At 40.5% G+C, this 17,999-nt stretch overlaps 1 protein-coding gene across 1 annotated transcript in view; it reads left to right on the top strand.

Moving 5' to 3' along the window:
• The window catches only part of LOC108793046 (deleted in malignant brain tumors 1 protein-like), a 63,803-nt gene that overhangs the window by 3,465 nt on the left and 42,339 nt on the right, over positions 1-17,999 (top strand). The window contains exon 3 of the mRNA XM_018563952.1: positions 1,172-1,483. Coding sequence (XP_018419454.1) covers positions 1,172-1,483 — 312 coding nt within the window. The remainder of the gene's footprint in view (positions 1-1,171; positions 1,484-17,999) is intronic.

Here is a 17,999-nt window from a genome sequence, read left to right as displayed (position 1 = left end):
CATATGGTATATTAATATATATGGCAATATTGTGCACAGACTAAAAATATTGAAAGCTGATATGATCACTGGGTCTCTCTGCTTCTTATGCAATGAAGGCTGATCATCACTGGTGGAAGGGGTCGCAGGGTGTTTTACAAAGCTTCCTGAAAACAGGAAGCTGTGCTAATGGTCACATGTGATGCTGAGCCTCCATGATTGGAAGAACTGAAATCGGTTGAATGCAGGTTATGGACATTTCAGCTCGGGCAGAAAGCAATAGTTGATGCCGGGTATCCTCTAGTCAGGAGATGGTCCATTTCTGACTTGCTGTAGCTCCTGATGCAGACTGTGAGAAGCTTAATGTGCGCAGTGCAATTGGAGTAAGCAATTTCAGTACAGGAGAGGAGCCTATACAGCTGTTCAAGGTTGAAGGCAAGACTGGAGTTCTGCTTTAATCCCCACAGTATTTGAGGTTGAATAAAGACACAAGTCCATCAAGTTCAACCTATTGCATTTATGCATGTGATTGTGTATGTATATGTATATGTGTGTGTAAATAGTTTTATTACACAGTAGAGCGGAACTGCAGGCAGATATAAAATACACAAATTAATAATAATACAATAAAAATGTTTTTTTATATGCATGTAGTGCAATATATTGAATTTGAATTTGTATCAACCACTTGCAATCTAGTAGAGCAGAATTCAGATTGGGAGAGAGAGATGCAGCTAATTCCCATGTGCTTACAGCAGAGCACTGTGAAAGAGAAATTAAGTCCTCTGTATGCTGCTTCTCCTTTACTGGCCAATGACGCAACTTATTTTTGGGCTCCGCCAATAATAAAAGAAAATGTAGTCAGTAAGTTGTAAGTTGTCCATTGTCCTGGTAAAATCGTAAAACAGTGCCCTGGTCCTATCATATTGCCATGAAGTGTCACTTATACTTTTAAAAAGTTTTAGCTAATTGTTTTCACATTTGCTTGGCACTTTGGTTGATATCCTCAGGACTGCATTAACGCAGAGCATGCCTTGCTGATACCAACACAAATACCATTTAGCATTCAGTAGGTGCTTCAAGAGGGGTGCTGATAAGAAAGCGTCATTACTAATCTTGTATGTAGTGCAGTGTAATGCCTTGTATTGCATTTCAGCATGAAGCTTACATTGTGTTTTCTGTGTTATATCAGATTTGGCTCTGAGGCTAATAAATGGAGGAAGAAGATGTGCTGGTCGGGTAGAAATCTTATTTAATGATCATTGGGGAACAGTGTGCGATGATATGTGGGATATGACCGATGCAGAAGTTGTGTGCCGCCAAATGGGTTGCGGCAAACCAATTTCAGTAAACCTAAATGCATATTATGGACAAGGAAAAGGAAACATTTTACTAGATGATCTGAATTGTCGGGGAAATGAAACTCATCTGTGGTCCTGCCCCCACCGAGGACTGGGCACTAGTAACTGTGGTCACGCTGAGGATGCTGGAGCCACCTGTTCAGGTAACATAGTAGGCGAGGTTGAATAAAGACATTTGATTTTGACATTAAAGGTAATTGATGACAATATTTTCTTTGCTGACCCAATCCAGCAGATGTACGACTGATTTTAGGCAATGTACAGCTGAAACCATCCGTACAGTGCTGAAGTGAATAGCCGAACGGTGTTCGGCCCAGTTTACTTCGGCTTAGTTATTCACTCTGCTGCCTTTGGTAGCTGAGTGAATAACTCCCTAAGTAACGGTTGATGAGATTTGAATATAATCCTCTAGTGTTTATCTGATGTTCCTGGTTCATGGTAAAAAAAATTATTTGATTCATTAGGTGCCGAAAATCATTAGAAAATTAACTTTCAGCATTTTACTGACCCACTGGACCCATACTAGATTTCTTCCCCTTTTTGTTTTAGGTGGGGTGGAAAACTGAGACTTCCACTGATCTGGATACTTAGAGGGTTACCAAAACCAGCCAATCCAGACTATTCCCAAATCCTCTCAAAAACCTTTATCTTCTTTGTTAGTCCTTTAAGACTTAACAAATATAATTGCATGCCGTTTGTAATTTCTTTAAAGGGTCCCCCTCTCTTTCTTTTTTCCTTGTTCTGTTTCATTCCGACTTTTTTTTTTATTCTGCTTTTGCTCAATACCAATTTGGGTCTTATATACATTCTTTTCATATTGATGATGCCCATAAATGTGGATGCTTTAACCTCTCAGTATTCATATGACTTGTCTTGGTCCAAGTGTTGACATCACTAGAAGTAAATATATTCCAAGTGAGTGAAGTTGTGTTATTTAGTTTGTACATTTATGTTCAATTGTTCTCCTTCCCTTTGAGAAAAATAATGTTTGGGATAGTAGATGCAGTGTTTGCGAATCTTAAGTGCATGTTCTTTAAAAAGTTTAGTACAAATTTTGGAATGGAGAAAAAAAAATATTTTTTATTTTCACCCTCCAGAAGGAACAGTTCATACACTAGAACCTGCTGATAAAACAGCAACAGCTACTCATGCTGCAACAGCAGCAGCAACTACTCCTGCTGCCACAACAACAGCATCAACTACTTGTGCTGCCACAACCACAGCATTAACTACTCATGCTGCAACAACAACAGCATCAACAACAGCATCAGCTACTCCTGCTGCAACAACAACAGCATCAACTACTCCTGCAACTACTGTTTTTACCACTTTTACTACAACAGCACCCCCTAGGACAGCAAGCAGTACTACTTGTATGTATACTTTATTAACTGATATTATATTTTATAAAGGTTCATGTTCTGTTAGCTTTACATGGTTCATTAGTCTTACTGAGCCACTAAAGCTATATGTGATTATGTTTTCTTTTTTTAAATATTTTGCCTACAGCATTATATATAATATATTTATAACCAAGGGTGTATTTCATGATTTCTGATATGAGGCAAGTTCAGCATTGGCCAGACAGACTGGTACAGTTAACTATGTATTTGGTTTGAGGTTTTATGGGGTTCTCAACATTAGTTACACTTGCCACCTCATATTGCAGCAGTGACAACAAACCTTGTGTAAATCTAACAATGGAATAATTAAATATTTATTGACATAGCACATATATGGAGGTCACAAATGTTTATTATTGATACAGGAGCATAAACAGCATGATAAAACATATCTCCAGTAATTTCCAACAACTATTGAAGAGTTGATTTATATGCAGGGAATTAGAAAAGGGGAAATTAATTTCCCCAATCATCTTCCAGGACTGCACAGGAGAGATGGGTTCCGTCCACATAAAACAGATCATCCACAATTAAAATAAATGGGGTTGCCTACTCAGTCACCTCAGTCTTTGTGTTTCCTCTGGCCTAACAGAAATATCAGAACCGTTATTTTTCAATAGACCTTCATGTTCGTTACAGGGGCCTCCCAATGAATGCTCTCCCATGATTTTAGGAACTGTGGACCTGGAGGAGTAGCATGCCTGGGCTTGGCCTGGCTATTAACTTCCTTTGATTATCCTAGTTATGGGGCCTTTCCTCCCCTTCCTATTTTTTCCCTAGGGTTTCCTCTCCATAGGAGGAGAAGCAATTTGTAAGTGGTCCAAAGAAAGAATCGGGTTTCTTGACAAAGGGAATATGAGCTTTCCTTTGAGGTGCCCCTGATATGCTATGCAGCATGCATATGAACTGTTTTCCCAGTTTTTATGTTAAAAAAAAACACTGCAGGTCAGAAATAGATTTGCCATTTATCTGACTAAAAAAAAACAGATTTGCTCTTTAACTAACTTCTTTTTTTTTGTATATCTTTTCCATACAGGATAACTACTTTTTGTGAAAAGTCCAGCACAGACCTCCTTTATCAAAAAAAGTAAATGCCCACACAGACCTCAGATATAGTAGTTAGTATAGTGTAGAATAATGTGCAAAACAGGGCATTGTTTGGCCACAACTGCTATATAGCAAACTGTGTGGCACCCAGCCCACAGAAATTAATGGAAGGTCTTTGCACAAGGTGCAATATTGTTGGAGGACTTTTGCTTTGTATTTTCTGTTTCTGCTGAAGAAAGCTGCTTGTTTTGTCGTTCTGCTGAAGGAAGCTATCTGTTTTGCTGGCTGTGGAAGGAATAAAAATGGTTTTCTTTTATCTTTATAGTACTGACTTATACCTGTGGTGGTCTACTGTATCAAAGCACTGGTATCATTTTCTGCCCACATTACCCAAAGTACTACCCTCCTAACAGCTTGTGTAACTGGGTAATCCAGACAGCGCCAGCTACTTTTGTGGATCTAAATGTTTCTAGCATAAAGTGAGTATAAACAAACTGTATTTGTGTCTGTCCATCTATAAATATGTATACAAATATGCAGTATATTTTACTATACGTGTAAGTTTAATTTTTTTTTTATTTCTGTTATTTTAAAACAGCTTGGAAAGCAACCCAACTTGTGATCATGACTATCTGACAATATATGATGGGTACCGAAGTAGCCATATACTTGGCAAGATTTGTCAAGGAGGGGGGCAAATTTTCACTTCATCTAATGTCATGACTATTGAATTCAGAAGTGATGGATCAGGACAAAACCGTGGTTTTGAGGCTCGGTATAAAACATATCTAAAAAGTAATGTTACAGGTACAAGCTGACACTGAGGAAAACCATGCTTCTGTAACGCTACAATTATGTTATGTTACTTATGTTTTGTTGTAATACAATAGACAAAATGCTAGCATCCCAGCACTGTTTTAAATGCGTCTATTCTTTAATCTGACATAGTTTTAGAACAATTTATTGCATGTGACGTACACAATACTTTTGTCATATGTTACCAAAAGTAACAAGCTTGTTTCTATCACATCCTTGTTTTTTTTTCTAATTTCAGAGAAATGTGGAGGAATTTTAACTGAGGACTATGGAGAAATGTTTTCACCAAAAACTATTTCTAACCCTGAACACTGCATTTGGCAAATTAGTGTTAAAAACAATTACAAAGTTCACCTCAATGTTGATAGATTTTTGTAAGTATGAGATTGCTATTTTCTTAAATCAGTGTTCCGAAAGAGTAGTGAATGTAGCATTCGCTATACATAGCCTTGTCCCGTGTGAAAAAGGATCATGCCCCTAAAAATAAAGAGCAGGTGGCAGAAGATACATCTGATTTGTATTTTAAGGTAAATCCTGGTAACTCAAAGGGAGCATATGATAAAAAGCAGTGCTTACTCTAAGAGCAAACTGCAGGTCAAAAGAATCAGAAGATCCAGAGATGGAGGTAGTAGAAACAACCAGCATATCTCAATTTGTCTGGAAAAAGTTAGAGTAACTGAACTCTGGAAGCTGTGCCAAAAAGGCAGGCAGAAATTGAATCACCAGTATTGCCTGTGGTCTCCCTGAAGTATTTTTTCCCCCCCATTACTGAGTTACCATGCCTTTTCTCTGTGTGCAGGCAACCATCTTGATTGAGGTCAGGGCTTTACTTTCTGATATCAGAGCCTTCAGCAAGAAAAACAGTTAGCAGCAAAGTAATGACATCACCATATTTCACTCCAAATCTGATACGACTATCAGTCAGAGGCAGCACTGTCTTAGATCACATACTGCAGATATGCAGCTATGAGGCCTGTAGGTACAGCAGTGCCTGAGGACCCACACATACAACATTTTTGGAGGATTTCCAGACAAAAGGTACATTTTATAGACACACTCAACATTTCTAAATTTTCCCTCTAACATAGTAAATCTTCACTTTTTGAGTTCACTTCCACTTTTAGCTTGACCTGTCTCTGCCTCTTAAGCCCTCCCTATTGGTTATACTATTCATGGTATTTTCAGAACCGATATCAACTATGGGCCACCTTTCAGGCTGATAACCAATATCTGATATTCTGTTTACATCCAGCTGCGGAAACTTGAGCGGGCATCTGTATGTAAACGGCAGGCATTCACCTGATATCAATCGACTCCTACTGATGGCAGTGAAGGAGAGCCTCGACCCCTCCCATGCCTCACCTGCCCCACTTATCTGCTGGCGGCTAGATTCCACAGGTGGCAACTGACTGTAAACAGCAGGCAGTGGGCAGCGAAATAGCTAACCTGCTATTGGCTATTTAAAATTGCAATAGCCATTAGCAAGATTGCTATTGCATCAGCACACTGCCTGCTGTCAATCAGCAGAGGAATGGACCTGAAGGAGAAAGTTATCCTTCATTTCTCCTCCTGTGCTCATTCCGTGTGCGGTGTCTGATATAATGCAGTATATTCCCATTAAACACTATGCGGGAAATGATCCTGTTGATTAAAAGTGCCGTAACAGCTCTCAGTTGGTATTGGTGTATGACTGTATGACATAGCTCAAATATGTTGCAAAGTTGTCATTTATTGAAAGATCAGAGTGCAGATATTAACTTACACTTCATTTTACTTGTGTGGTATCTGGCACAAAATGCTACCTAAATAATGTGTTTGGACTCTTTCCACTTGGAACAGCATGCTATAACCACTTGCAGATGACCACTCAATGCCCTCTTTTGACAAAGACTTCCCAAAGAGCTATCAAACAGAATTAAAGCACAGTTTCCTAATTGACCCTAATCACTCCCTATGCCCTATACCTATCCCTACTCTGTGACCAATTCCCATTTTATAGTGAATTGGCTGGTTAATTTAATTTTCTTGAAGTTATTATAGTTCTCTTATTTCTCTTATGTATTTCGTGATGGCTAGGATAAAACACTCCACATCATGTCAATACTTTTCATTGAAAGTCTATGATGGTGTGCCATTTGAATCTCCATTACTTGGTCAGCTCTGCGGGACATCTACTCGGAATTTCATCTCCTCCTCAAACAGCATGAGTATTGTATACTCCAGACGGGATTATGGCAGTGATGCAGGACTGCAGTTCTTTGCTTTTTACAATGCGGTCTCAACCTACAATCAGAATGGTACCTTCTATGTTTCTTCTGAGTTTTCTCTGTCTAGCTGCAGATAGTTTTTGGCTACTTATTAAAATAAACACAATAGTGTCATACCTTAATAAAAATTATTCAGGCGGCACTCAGTTTTTACTACTTTTGTTGTTAAAACTGAACTCTGGGAAAACAAGGGCTACAAGACACTATTGCTCCTGCAAGACTCCAGTCCTCTCCTCCTTCCCCCAGGCACCATGGAAGTTGTAGTTCCATGCTCCCTTATCTCCCCATTATAGTGCAGACTACATATCAGTCCTTCCTTCTGCCATAAAGCTGCCCACCCTTTAATTGGTCATCAACCCAGCTGCAATAGTAAAAACAATAAAACAAATAATACTAGGTTTTCTCTACATTAAAACGAACTACAACAGAGTACTGATCAGAACTTTTTACTGGATTTCCTGTAAGATTTTGGCCTTCACCTAAAGTTTAAGCTAGCCATGCATGTCTAGACTTTTCTCGTTCAGCTAAACAGCATTGATGGAAGAAGTGAAATTGTACCGCTGGATTTCTCTTGACAGTTACAATGGTTTCATGAGGATTGTTTGTACTGTACAAACATAGGTTCTATGCACAACATAGACAAGATATGTGATTCATTTTATTACATGTGCGGATGTACATTATGCATTAGGATTCATGCACACACGCCATCTGCATTAAACAGCGGATAGGTTATCTGGGAAGCATTAACAATTTTTATACTTCCCAGATTACTGTTTCCTGATTTTAGATGTCCATGGGTTTAGACATGTTTAGCTGTGTAAAACCAGGCTAAGTGGCCCTGGGATGCAGAAAACTTGTGTAAATTGGCTAGACTGAATGCACCTAGATGCTGCTAAAACTCTAGGTGTTCATTCAGTCATAGCAAAGCATTACATTCTTCAGGGTGCGTTTAGAAATGAGCTCCAAATGCACCTGGACTTATTATTGCTGTGTGCATGGGGCTGATTGTCTTAACATCAGATTTTGTTTCTCTCTTCACAGTAACCCTATCATGCTATTCAGACCACATGGAAGCCAACATCTCTTCTAATTATCTGCGTTCCTTGGGCCATTCTCTAGAAAACATTCACTTATACGATGTGCAATGCCGGCCTCAGATTTTCTCTGATTTGCTTACATTTTACATCCCTTATCAAAGCTGTCAGACTGTTAAACTGGTAAGAAAATGGGTGCACCATACTTGGTTCCTTTTTCTGCAAACAGTTGTGAATTTAGCTTTATGGCTTGTGCCATGAAAGCATTTTGGGTTTTTTCATGAAATCACATTGGGGTTGGTTAATAAAACTGGAGGACTAAGCTTCCATAGTGAAACATCTGCCCTGCATAGAAACTCATGATCCAGTAGAAATGATTGCTGATATAAGATCTTCCACTTTTATTTTAGCAGACCATAAGAAATGATGCTGTAAAAAAAGCTAAGCTGTTACACTGTGCTAAGGTCATTTCTAAAAAAAAAAACAATAAATAAAAAATAGGCACCCTGCTTTACATGTTATCTTCTCCAATCATATAACTGACCAAATTTCGACAGAACGGATTTTCGTTTGTGCATGCGCTGTGTTCATGTTTCGACTTTTTTTGCGTATGAAAACACCACTAATCCATTGATTGTCGTACAGTTCGAAAAACATTTTCTAGCCTCCCCGATGGATGAAATTCATCCAGTTGTACAGTAATTGTGATCGCTCCCTTCCCATCAACTGGCTGATTATCATTCGAAAACCAGATTTCGTTTGGAAATTGAATGATAATCGCAAGGTGTATGGACACCTTAAGGGGATTTATAATAAGTGAACCATATGAAAGTATAGATATCTTTGGTAGATATTTCATCCTTAAAAGGATGTGTAGTAGCAGTAATGTTCCCCAGAACATTCAGTTCCCCTGTCTTCAATTCTATCATATATTACATAATTTAATATACAGGCCCAAAAAAAAAGATTTGTGACTTTAATCATTTAAAAATTAAATAATTGCACTGACTGTAAAATGTTAAGCCTGTAGTTTGTGCTCCATGACTTACTTAGTGGTTGTCCTATGACCTGAATTCAAATTCAGTATTAACGCGTTTACATTAAAAACCTGGAAGACCAAGAAAGTAACTGTATTGCCACCTAGCAATGAGCCAAATAGTTTTCCCAAAGCATAAGTAAATATTTGGTTGGCTTACAAAAACAGATAGGACCTAATTGGCTGCTGTGGATGACACACTTTTCTTTTATCTTTCAGGTGCACAATGAAACCATCAGTTATAATACTCTATTCACTTATTCTAATGACCTAACAGTAACATTCAGAAAAAAACTAAGTCTAACTCTGAAATGCGAGATGTACCAAAACACAGTAGTTGAGGCTGTGTACTACGCAGATGATGTAATGGAAAGCAACCTAACTCAGTATGGTTTCTTCAACACCACTCTCCAAGTTTCATATACCCAATTAACCAATATCCATACTATGTGGAACTTGGTCAAAACTTGTATCTGCAAGCAACGTTGGACACCACTGATCCAAACCTGGTTCTCTTTGTAGACACGTGTTTGGCTTCACCTCACCCTTTAGACTTCTCAACAAATGTTTATCATATCATAAGCAATGGGTATAAATCATTTTATTATATTTATTTTCATGATTGTTTACTCAAAGCTGAACTTCAGACAAACCGCTAAATGCACAAATGAAATACATATATGGTAGCTGTTGTACCTGCCACACAATTTGTATTTCTGTCTATATATTCTTGTGGCAGCAGAGCCAGCCTGGTACCCTGACTATTTTCTAATGCAGTTAATGCAGCTAGGTCTTGTCCCTGCCTGCACACTGTGACTGCTGTAGAGTTGGGGTGGAGAAATGCACAACTACAAGCTTGTCGGAGGTTCTGGGTGAATGAGATAATGGTTAACATGTGACAGCTCTCTAATGCCCAGTGGAACTCCTATAGAGCCCCTAGGAGACTTAGTTAATATGAAGTGAAAGGATGAGAGTACCAAGCTGTAGATATAATATTTGTAGATCTAATATTTGTCACAATAAAAAAAAATCTACCAATTGACCGCCAACGTGTTCCAGGGGTTGTACACAAGCCCCCCTTTATCAAGGCTGCCATGCAACCTAACTAAATGAGTTTTTGCTATAGCTTACTAAAAAATTCACCAGATCCAACAGATTCACCATTGGTTCAAATTTCTACTGCACAGTAAACCTAAGCCCTGACACAAAAAGAGAGTTGTGTTTTACTGCCAAAATACACTGGCTGGTAAATCTTATGGGGTGAGTGAAAAACTCTCATTCCCAAAATTCAAGCCGGCCTGCGACACTGAAGCTGGCACAGGTCAGCTCTATTCATCGGGAAGTCAGCGAGCACATACCACTGTTCTCTGACTTCCCAATCCTCTCCCTGCAGAGCACGCTGACTGTCAGTCATGGCTCCCCGCAGGGTTTTCCCCCCTTCCTTCTCTATTTCTCCAGCGTTGACTGGAGGAATGGAGGGGGCAGGTACAGCTGGCTCTGCCTCTAGAGAGGCAGCTGTCAATCAGCCAGTGGGGTGTATCTCGACAGCTTTGTCCGGATCCGTCCTGGCTGTGGCACTGCTCTGTGCTCTCAGCATATAGCGGGCAATAGACCACTATATGCTGAGTTTTGGGTCACCGGAGGACATTGGTATATGTCCTCTCATGACCCTGAAGAGAATAGCCCGTACAGCAGCCCTTCGGTTCTACTGAACCGAAGGGGTCCTGGGGCCGAAGCTAGCCGAAGGATCGGCCAAAGTTACGGCTAGATCCTTCGGCTGCTTCGTGAATAGACCCCTGAATGTCACATTTTGAATATATTGTATTTAGATGCAGGTAGATCCCAAGACTCCTTTTCTCATATTTACTGCTCTGTTTATAAAAACTGTAGGTGGTGGACTATAAGATATATGCTGACCTTACTAATTGTTTCTCTTTGTATTTTAGATGCAAAAGGATACCAGATTATAGAACATACTCCTCTCCCAATTTGAACCAAGTACGCTTTGGCTTCAGTGTTTTCAGCTTCTTGAAGAAGTATTCTAGTGTGTATATTCAGTGTACGTTTGCGGTTTGTAAGGAGCATGATGAGCATTCACGTTGTAGTAAAGGCTGCATGTCAAGAGTGAAAAGAGCCCTTGAATCTCCTGGTGAGCATGTCCATGCTGCCGCAGGACCCTTGCAACTTCTGAAAAAAGTATGAGGTCAATGAGCCATCCACACTCGTAAATAAAAGCAAATGCAATGTCTTTTTAGTGTAAAACACAATTTCTTTAGCCAACTAAATAGAACTATTGATGGATTACATTTAAAATCTGTCAGTTAGAGGTGTATATACATAATCTGATTATTATAGAATAAATCTGATTTTTAAAAGCCAAACACGTGTGTGTTTTTTATTTTTATGTTATATAAAGGACACTGGGTTAGCTTGCTGTTTTGCCTGTTAAACAGGCATGTTTTGTATTCTGCTTTGTAATGCAGAATGTTAATTGTGCCTTACCTAGAAATCTTTTCAAATCTTCTTGGGTGAGTATGTTACTCAAATGGTCCTTTACAAATATTTTTCACAGACTTGATATTTAATCTGTGTTATGATTTTGAGATACTTGGATATAAAGGAACAGAGATGAAAGGATTAAGGGATCAGGTTTAAGAAGGATACTTATAATCTAACTTTTATGGTTCACACCATGTTTTCCACTCTTTGGTAACACACTGCGCACACATGTGCAATGTGTAAAAGCTGCATCCTGTGCTACCTAATAAATTAGGAATTTTTCCACAGACTGGTTGTGAATCCAGCATATTTTTGGTGGCATATTTTGGTGGTTATCTGGCAGCCATCCCTTTAATTCCTCTTATCTGCCTAGTCATGAGGCAGGATACTGAAATCTACTGTAACTTCTTGACAGAAGGTTAGAATGACAAGTGACTACTCTGAGCACATGTAGGCTCAGGTGCCCATTCACATCTGTGTCACGTTATGTGCACACCAGCTGCAGTACGTTGCAATGCACAGTACCGCAATACCATGCATTGCTGTGCTGTGCTGTGGAAAAAAGTAGTGCATGCACTACATTTTTTCCACTGCAACAGGTTACATAATTAGGTTGAAAAAAGACATATGTTCATCAAGTCCAACCTATAGAGAAAGCAGTAAAAGCAGTTAAAAGCAGTAATGCACATTGCTTACTGTTAAAGGAGAACTAGGGGGTCAGGGCTTTTCCCCATAGTTCTCCTAAGGGTGACGGGAGGACACATCCTGACTTTACTGTTGAGATCCATCCAGCTGTGTGAGTGACAGCTGGATCTGCCTATCTAGAGGCAGAACCAGCTGTACCCGCCCCCTCCCCCGTCCGTTCCGCCAGTAAGCGCTGGAGGAGCGGACAGGGGAGGGGGGAATCCCTGCAGGGAGCCGTGAGTGACAGTCACGGCTCTCCGCAGGGATAGATCGAGAAGTGAGCAAACAACAGTATGTGTTCGCTCACTTCCCGATCTACTGAGCCGACCTGTGACAGTTTCATTGTCACAGGTCGGCTAGAACTATGAGGCTGAGTGATTTTCACTCACCGCATAGTTCTCTTTTAAAGCAGTCGTGCACATTGCTCTGCATTGCAGTGCACTGCAGCTGAGAGATGCGTCTGGGTGCAATTCAAATGAATGGTAGTGCAACACACCCGCCGCTCTGTAATGCACTATAGGTGCATTGTGTAATAGTGTTAATCCCAGAGTATTGTGTGAGTAATGTGAACACGCCCAGAGCCTGCAGGTAGATGTCCTTCGAGTAGATGTGAATCAACCCTTAGAAAAAAGTATAGATGGACAAAAGCAGCAGATGGGACCAGTTGGAGATGCTTCTGAGGTCCTTTTGCGGGTGTTGCTGACATCCTCTTGACCTACCTTTGACCTCAAGCTGCTTTTGCATTCACATTGACATTTACGTGGAGAAAAGTGGTTCTGATGTGAACAAAAGCCTGTGTACACATGCTCCATGCTCAAGGAGCAAAGGTAAATCAAGCACTGGTTGCAAAGAAATAGGAAAAACATTGCATGTCATTTCAAGTGCTTGAATTGAAATTTAGTTTTTATTTCAGTACAAATGTTTAGGCGATAATACACTGCATAATTGTGCTTGAAAAGTCCCACTAAACAGACAGACACATGTACTAAAAGCAAATGAGTATAACTCTGAATCTGGAGCAATTGCCCATAGTGACCAATCAACGTTTTTCTTCAGTTTGTTGAGTTCAGCTCTGAAAATGAAACAGGGAAACTGATTGATTGCCATGGGCAACCACTCCAGATTCTGTATGCTCCCATTTTTATGAATTCCACCCATTGTATAATGAATGGATAATTTTTTCTTCATAGCTTCACCCAATGATTGTGCTACCTAAACATTATCAACTATCAGTCACCTACAAGAGAGTTGCATAACAATGCAGAGAGTACATGGTACACAACACAAGTCTGATAATCACTTTGCAAAGGTAGGAGTTACATAAGTAGTGTAGCGAGCTTCAAATTTATCGCCAGAGTTGGGGGAATCTGTTAGGAACGCTACTGTCATTATTGGACGAGTAGAATAGAATTTTTTTTCTGTATGGTGGCAGATACTCCCAAGCACAATGTTGTCCTTTGGATATCCATCGTATATTGTCACAGCTCCATAATCGCAATTCAGATGAGATTCAGGAGCCATCCTTTTTAAATAAAATAGAAAAGAGAGTTTATTGTTTTGTTTTTTTTACAACTTGTATAAATGTTTCAGTTTACAGTGTACTTACTTTACATAGGAGAAACTGAGCTCTATAGTACTTCCCGGTCCTGCTTCAATTACCCATTCACACCAGAAGTTAGGTGGATAAAATAGATTAGATATTACTCCTGCAGGGTCTGTCATTACATCTCCACATTTCTCTAAGGAAATAAAATATTGGTAAGTATGGGACTACACGTGCAAATTTGTGTCTTTAACTTAAAATTACTGGTCAACTATTACACCGACTGAGTGGGACAATATTTCATGTGTCAAGACCATATGCAACAAGTGAATGATAACACAGGATTCAGGTGTGATGTGACATTGCCTGGGCAGCAGAGGTGGCTCTCTAATTAGGCAAGTTAGGCGGTCGCCTAAGGCCTCGCCCTCACGGGGGCCTCGCAGCTGCCTAACTCACCTCCAGTGGCTACTGTAAAACTGGCGGCCGTGGAGGAGGCGGGGTCTGCCGGCAACAGAGGAGGCAGGGCCCAGCAGTGGAGAAGGCTGCCAGGTAAGGGGTGTGCAGGGGTGTGACCAGCCCACCTGAGACCCTGCAGAGCCCACCATAGAGAGTATATGGTGGCATCTGCAGGGTCACTCTCAGGTGGGCTGTGTGGGATCCCAGGTGGGCTTTGCAAGGGGCATAACTAGAAATCACACGACCCCATACAAAATTTTGATGTGGGGCCATGTGATTTATAGGTACGCCCCTGCTCGCCTCTACATCCCCCCATACATAATTGCTTCCTCTTCCTGCACGGGCTGCTCGAGGTTTCCTCCCTCTAGTGCTGCGGTACCTACCAGATGCCCTGGCATTCCGGAGCTTCCTGCCTCCACAGCCACAGCTCTGGGAGAGAGAAAGAGGAGAAAGCGTGCCCAGGGTGACACACATGCCGCCACCCCTGCAGCAGCCAGCGATGGCACGGACTCAGAGGAGGCAAGGTGGAGCTGGCAGAGAAGGAGAAGAAGGTATGTGTCTGTTTTGTGCCTCCTAGGGATACAGTACCGTATACTGTACACTAGAAGCAGGTACTGTATGCCTAGGAGGTAGCATCTTATACATTTTAACTACTGGATCTTAAGAATGCTGGGGGTTTTGGGGGCCACTGACCTTCTGACCACTGCACTCTGATGCATTACCTCTGTCTGACTGCTTCACTTTGTGCGTTACCTCTTGACCTCTGCACTCTGTACGTTACCTCTTTCTGACCACTGCACTCTGTGCGTTACCTCTTTCTGACAGCTACACTCTGTGCATCACCTTTTTCTGACCACTGCACTATGTGCGTTACCTCTTTCTGACCGCTGCATTCTGTGAGTTACCTCTTTCTGACCGCTGCACTCTGTACGTTACCTCTTTCTGACCACTGCACTCTGTACGTTACCTCTTTCTGACCGCTGCACTCTGTGTGTTACCTTTTTCTGACCGCTGCACTATGTGCGTTACCTCTTTCTGACCGCTGCACTATGTGCGTTACCTCTTTCTGACCACTGCACTCTGTGCGTTACCTCTTTCTTACAGCTGCACTCTGTGCGTTACCTCTTTCTGACAGCTGCACTCTGTGCGTTACCTCCTGACCGCTACACTCTGTGTGTTACCTCCTGACCGCTACACTCTGTGTGTTACCTCCTGACCACTACACTCTGTGCGTTTCCTCCTTCTGACCGATGCACTCTGTGCGCTTCTTACTACAGATCTGTGCACTCTATGCATTACCTCCTTCTGACCTCTGCACTCTGTGGCTTACCTCCTTCTGACCGATGCATTCTGTACTTTACTTTCTTCTGACCGATGCACTCTGTGCGTTACCTCCTTCTAACCGATGCACTCTGTACTTACTTCTGACTGATGCACTCTGTGAGTTACTTCCATCTGCACTATGTGCGTCAGATCCTTCTGACCGCTGCACTCTGTGCGTTACTTACTACTGACCTCTGCACTCTGTGCGTTACTTACTAATGACCTCTGCACTCTGTGTGTTACCTTCTGGTGACCGCTGCACTCTGTGCATTATCTCCTGACCTCTGCACTCTGTGCTTTACTTACGACTGACATCTGCAGTCTGTGCGTTATTTACTACTGACCATTGCAAACTGTGCAATACTTCCTTAGGGTTAGGGTTTTGTGTATAGTTATTTATAGAATTAGATAAGAGACAGAAATAACATTCTAGCTCTAAGAGCTGTGAATTACAGGCTGTTGGTATTAATTACTAGTCTTAAAATATGCAATTGATTCAGTTAGTTTTTTATTATCGTTTGCATTTTTTTTCATTATGGGTGTAAGTGGGAGGCCTCACGTTTGAAATTCGCCTAAGGCCTCACAAAATCTCTAGAGCCGCCTCTGCTGGGCAGAACGGTACAAATCTGATCTCCGTGTAGTGAAGTTATGGGATACTTTTATACTTGTGGACAGGTATATTCTAAACCTCACACAGTACAAAATGGATTAAAAGTAAGTAAAAAAAAAACAGATTTAAAGAATGCTGTGGTCTCAAGTACATCAAAAAACTTCTGGAGGCTCTTAATGGGGAAAAAGACAATTTTTCTTAATTGCAAAGTTAAACACATATTTTGAAGCATTAATGTTACTAAAAACAAATGGGAATATTTATATAATTTGCATTGTTAAACAACAGTTCATTTCACTAGCAAATTCAGAGCTAAATGTGCTAAGTCAATTCACTTATTGTATTCTTATATACTGTACTTACATCTGCAGAATTAAAGGGACATTGTCACCATACCTTTTTAGCGCAAAGTAAAAGTGTCTCTGCCAAACAATCCCCTCGTCCTGACCCAGTCATACTCACCTTACTAATGCTCCACTGACAGTCGTCCTTCTTTTGTAAATGTCACTAAAATTCCCAGTCTTGTCTGGCGTTGGATAGTAGTCACTCCATCGAGTTACAAGGAGGTAGGTAACATGCAGGTACCATACCTGAAAATATTGGGTATTTTTGCTCCCTGAGGCAGCAGAAGAGGAGGTGGCAATGTGAGTATCAGAGGGTTGGGGGAGGGCTGTGCTTTTTAGGGCTTTTATTGCCCCCCATCTTCATCAGGGTATGCTTACCTTTCCTTCACTCACTGGCACTCTTTTTGTCCATTGATGGTAGTAAACGACACTCACGACAAATCAAGATCCCCAAATGCGTGAGATCTGGTGCTAAGCCTGATGTTTGGGGCAATGTGTGATGTCAAGCATTAACCAACAAGCCTATACTGGTTGTATTTGGAGAGGTTAATGATGATGTCCTGTTCGCTTGAGTACTGTCAGAATGAGGTTTAAGTGCAGAAGATGTTGCATGATGTTGGTGACCTCTCCGTAAAGAATGCCTGGAATACTAGACTGGAGACATGCAGCAGAAGAATAAAGTGTGCAGACAAAGGAAGCTTCCTACCCAGACAAACTTGGTGTGAACTTGAGCTTCATGCCCCTAAAGTCTGTCGAAGAACTGAGATCCTGGAGGTGTGCAGCCACTTTAAGAAATGGAAAGTTACAGCCTCCCAATGTCTTTTTATTTTTCTCTATTTTCAACTGTATCAAACAACTGGATTTGAAAAGCAATACTGGACTATGTTTTTCCCAGTGTAAATGTTGTATTAAAAGATTGACATTTTTCGGTGACTATTAAGTTGCTCTAGATAAAAGTCTGTAAACACTTCTAAAATTAGTTGCTATTCTTAGGGGTTCATGGTTGGTCCATAATGGGAAATACAAGACTAAAAACATAGGTTAGGCCTTTATCACTCTATCGAACAGAAAAAATTGTTGAGTTTACTTTATTGATGGAAAACATTAAAACTAAAGCCTATTGGTGGGAAAGTCCATCACAACTTTTGATGCTGGCTCTCTACATGTCCTTTTTTTTTTCTTCCTACGAATTATTTTTTTCTAATAATTAGGACAGGACTATTAGGGGGTTTAAAATGTTAACTGCTGGCACCTGACACAGTATTTTCTGGAGATTCCAAATGAATATACCCAAAAATATATTTCACATCACAACATATTCAGTTTTACTCACCAGGAAAAGTATCAGCAACTGCAAAGATACAAATGTATTTAAAAGTTTAGAATAGGTCAGAGAGAAACATTCTTAATATATTTGGCATATAATTACAGAATTGTTTCATATGAGAGAGTTAAGAAATCCTAGCCCAATTGTAAAGCTAGCAGGGAATGGTATAATAATTGTTTATTCAGAATATACATTATTATGTACACATGATATCATGCTTAGCAATAATGGAAGAGCAATATTACTATGACTATCCCATTTCCTTGT

The sequence above is a fragment of the Nanorana parkeri genome, unplaced genomic scaffold (genome assembly GCF_000935625.1).
Source record: "Nanorana parkeri isolate BGI_ZX_2015 unplaced genomic scaffold, ASM93562v1 scaffold713, whole genome shotgun sequence".
Taxonomy (NCBI): Eukaryota; Metazoa; Chordata; class Amphibia; order Anura; family Dicroglossidae; genus Nanorana; species Nanorana parkeri.
Note: the sequence above shows the minus strand (reverse complement) of the source record. Positions and strands in the feature narration are given on the sequence as shown.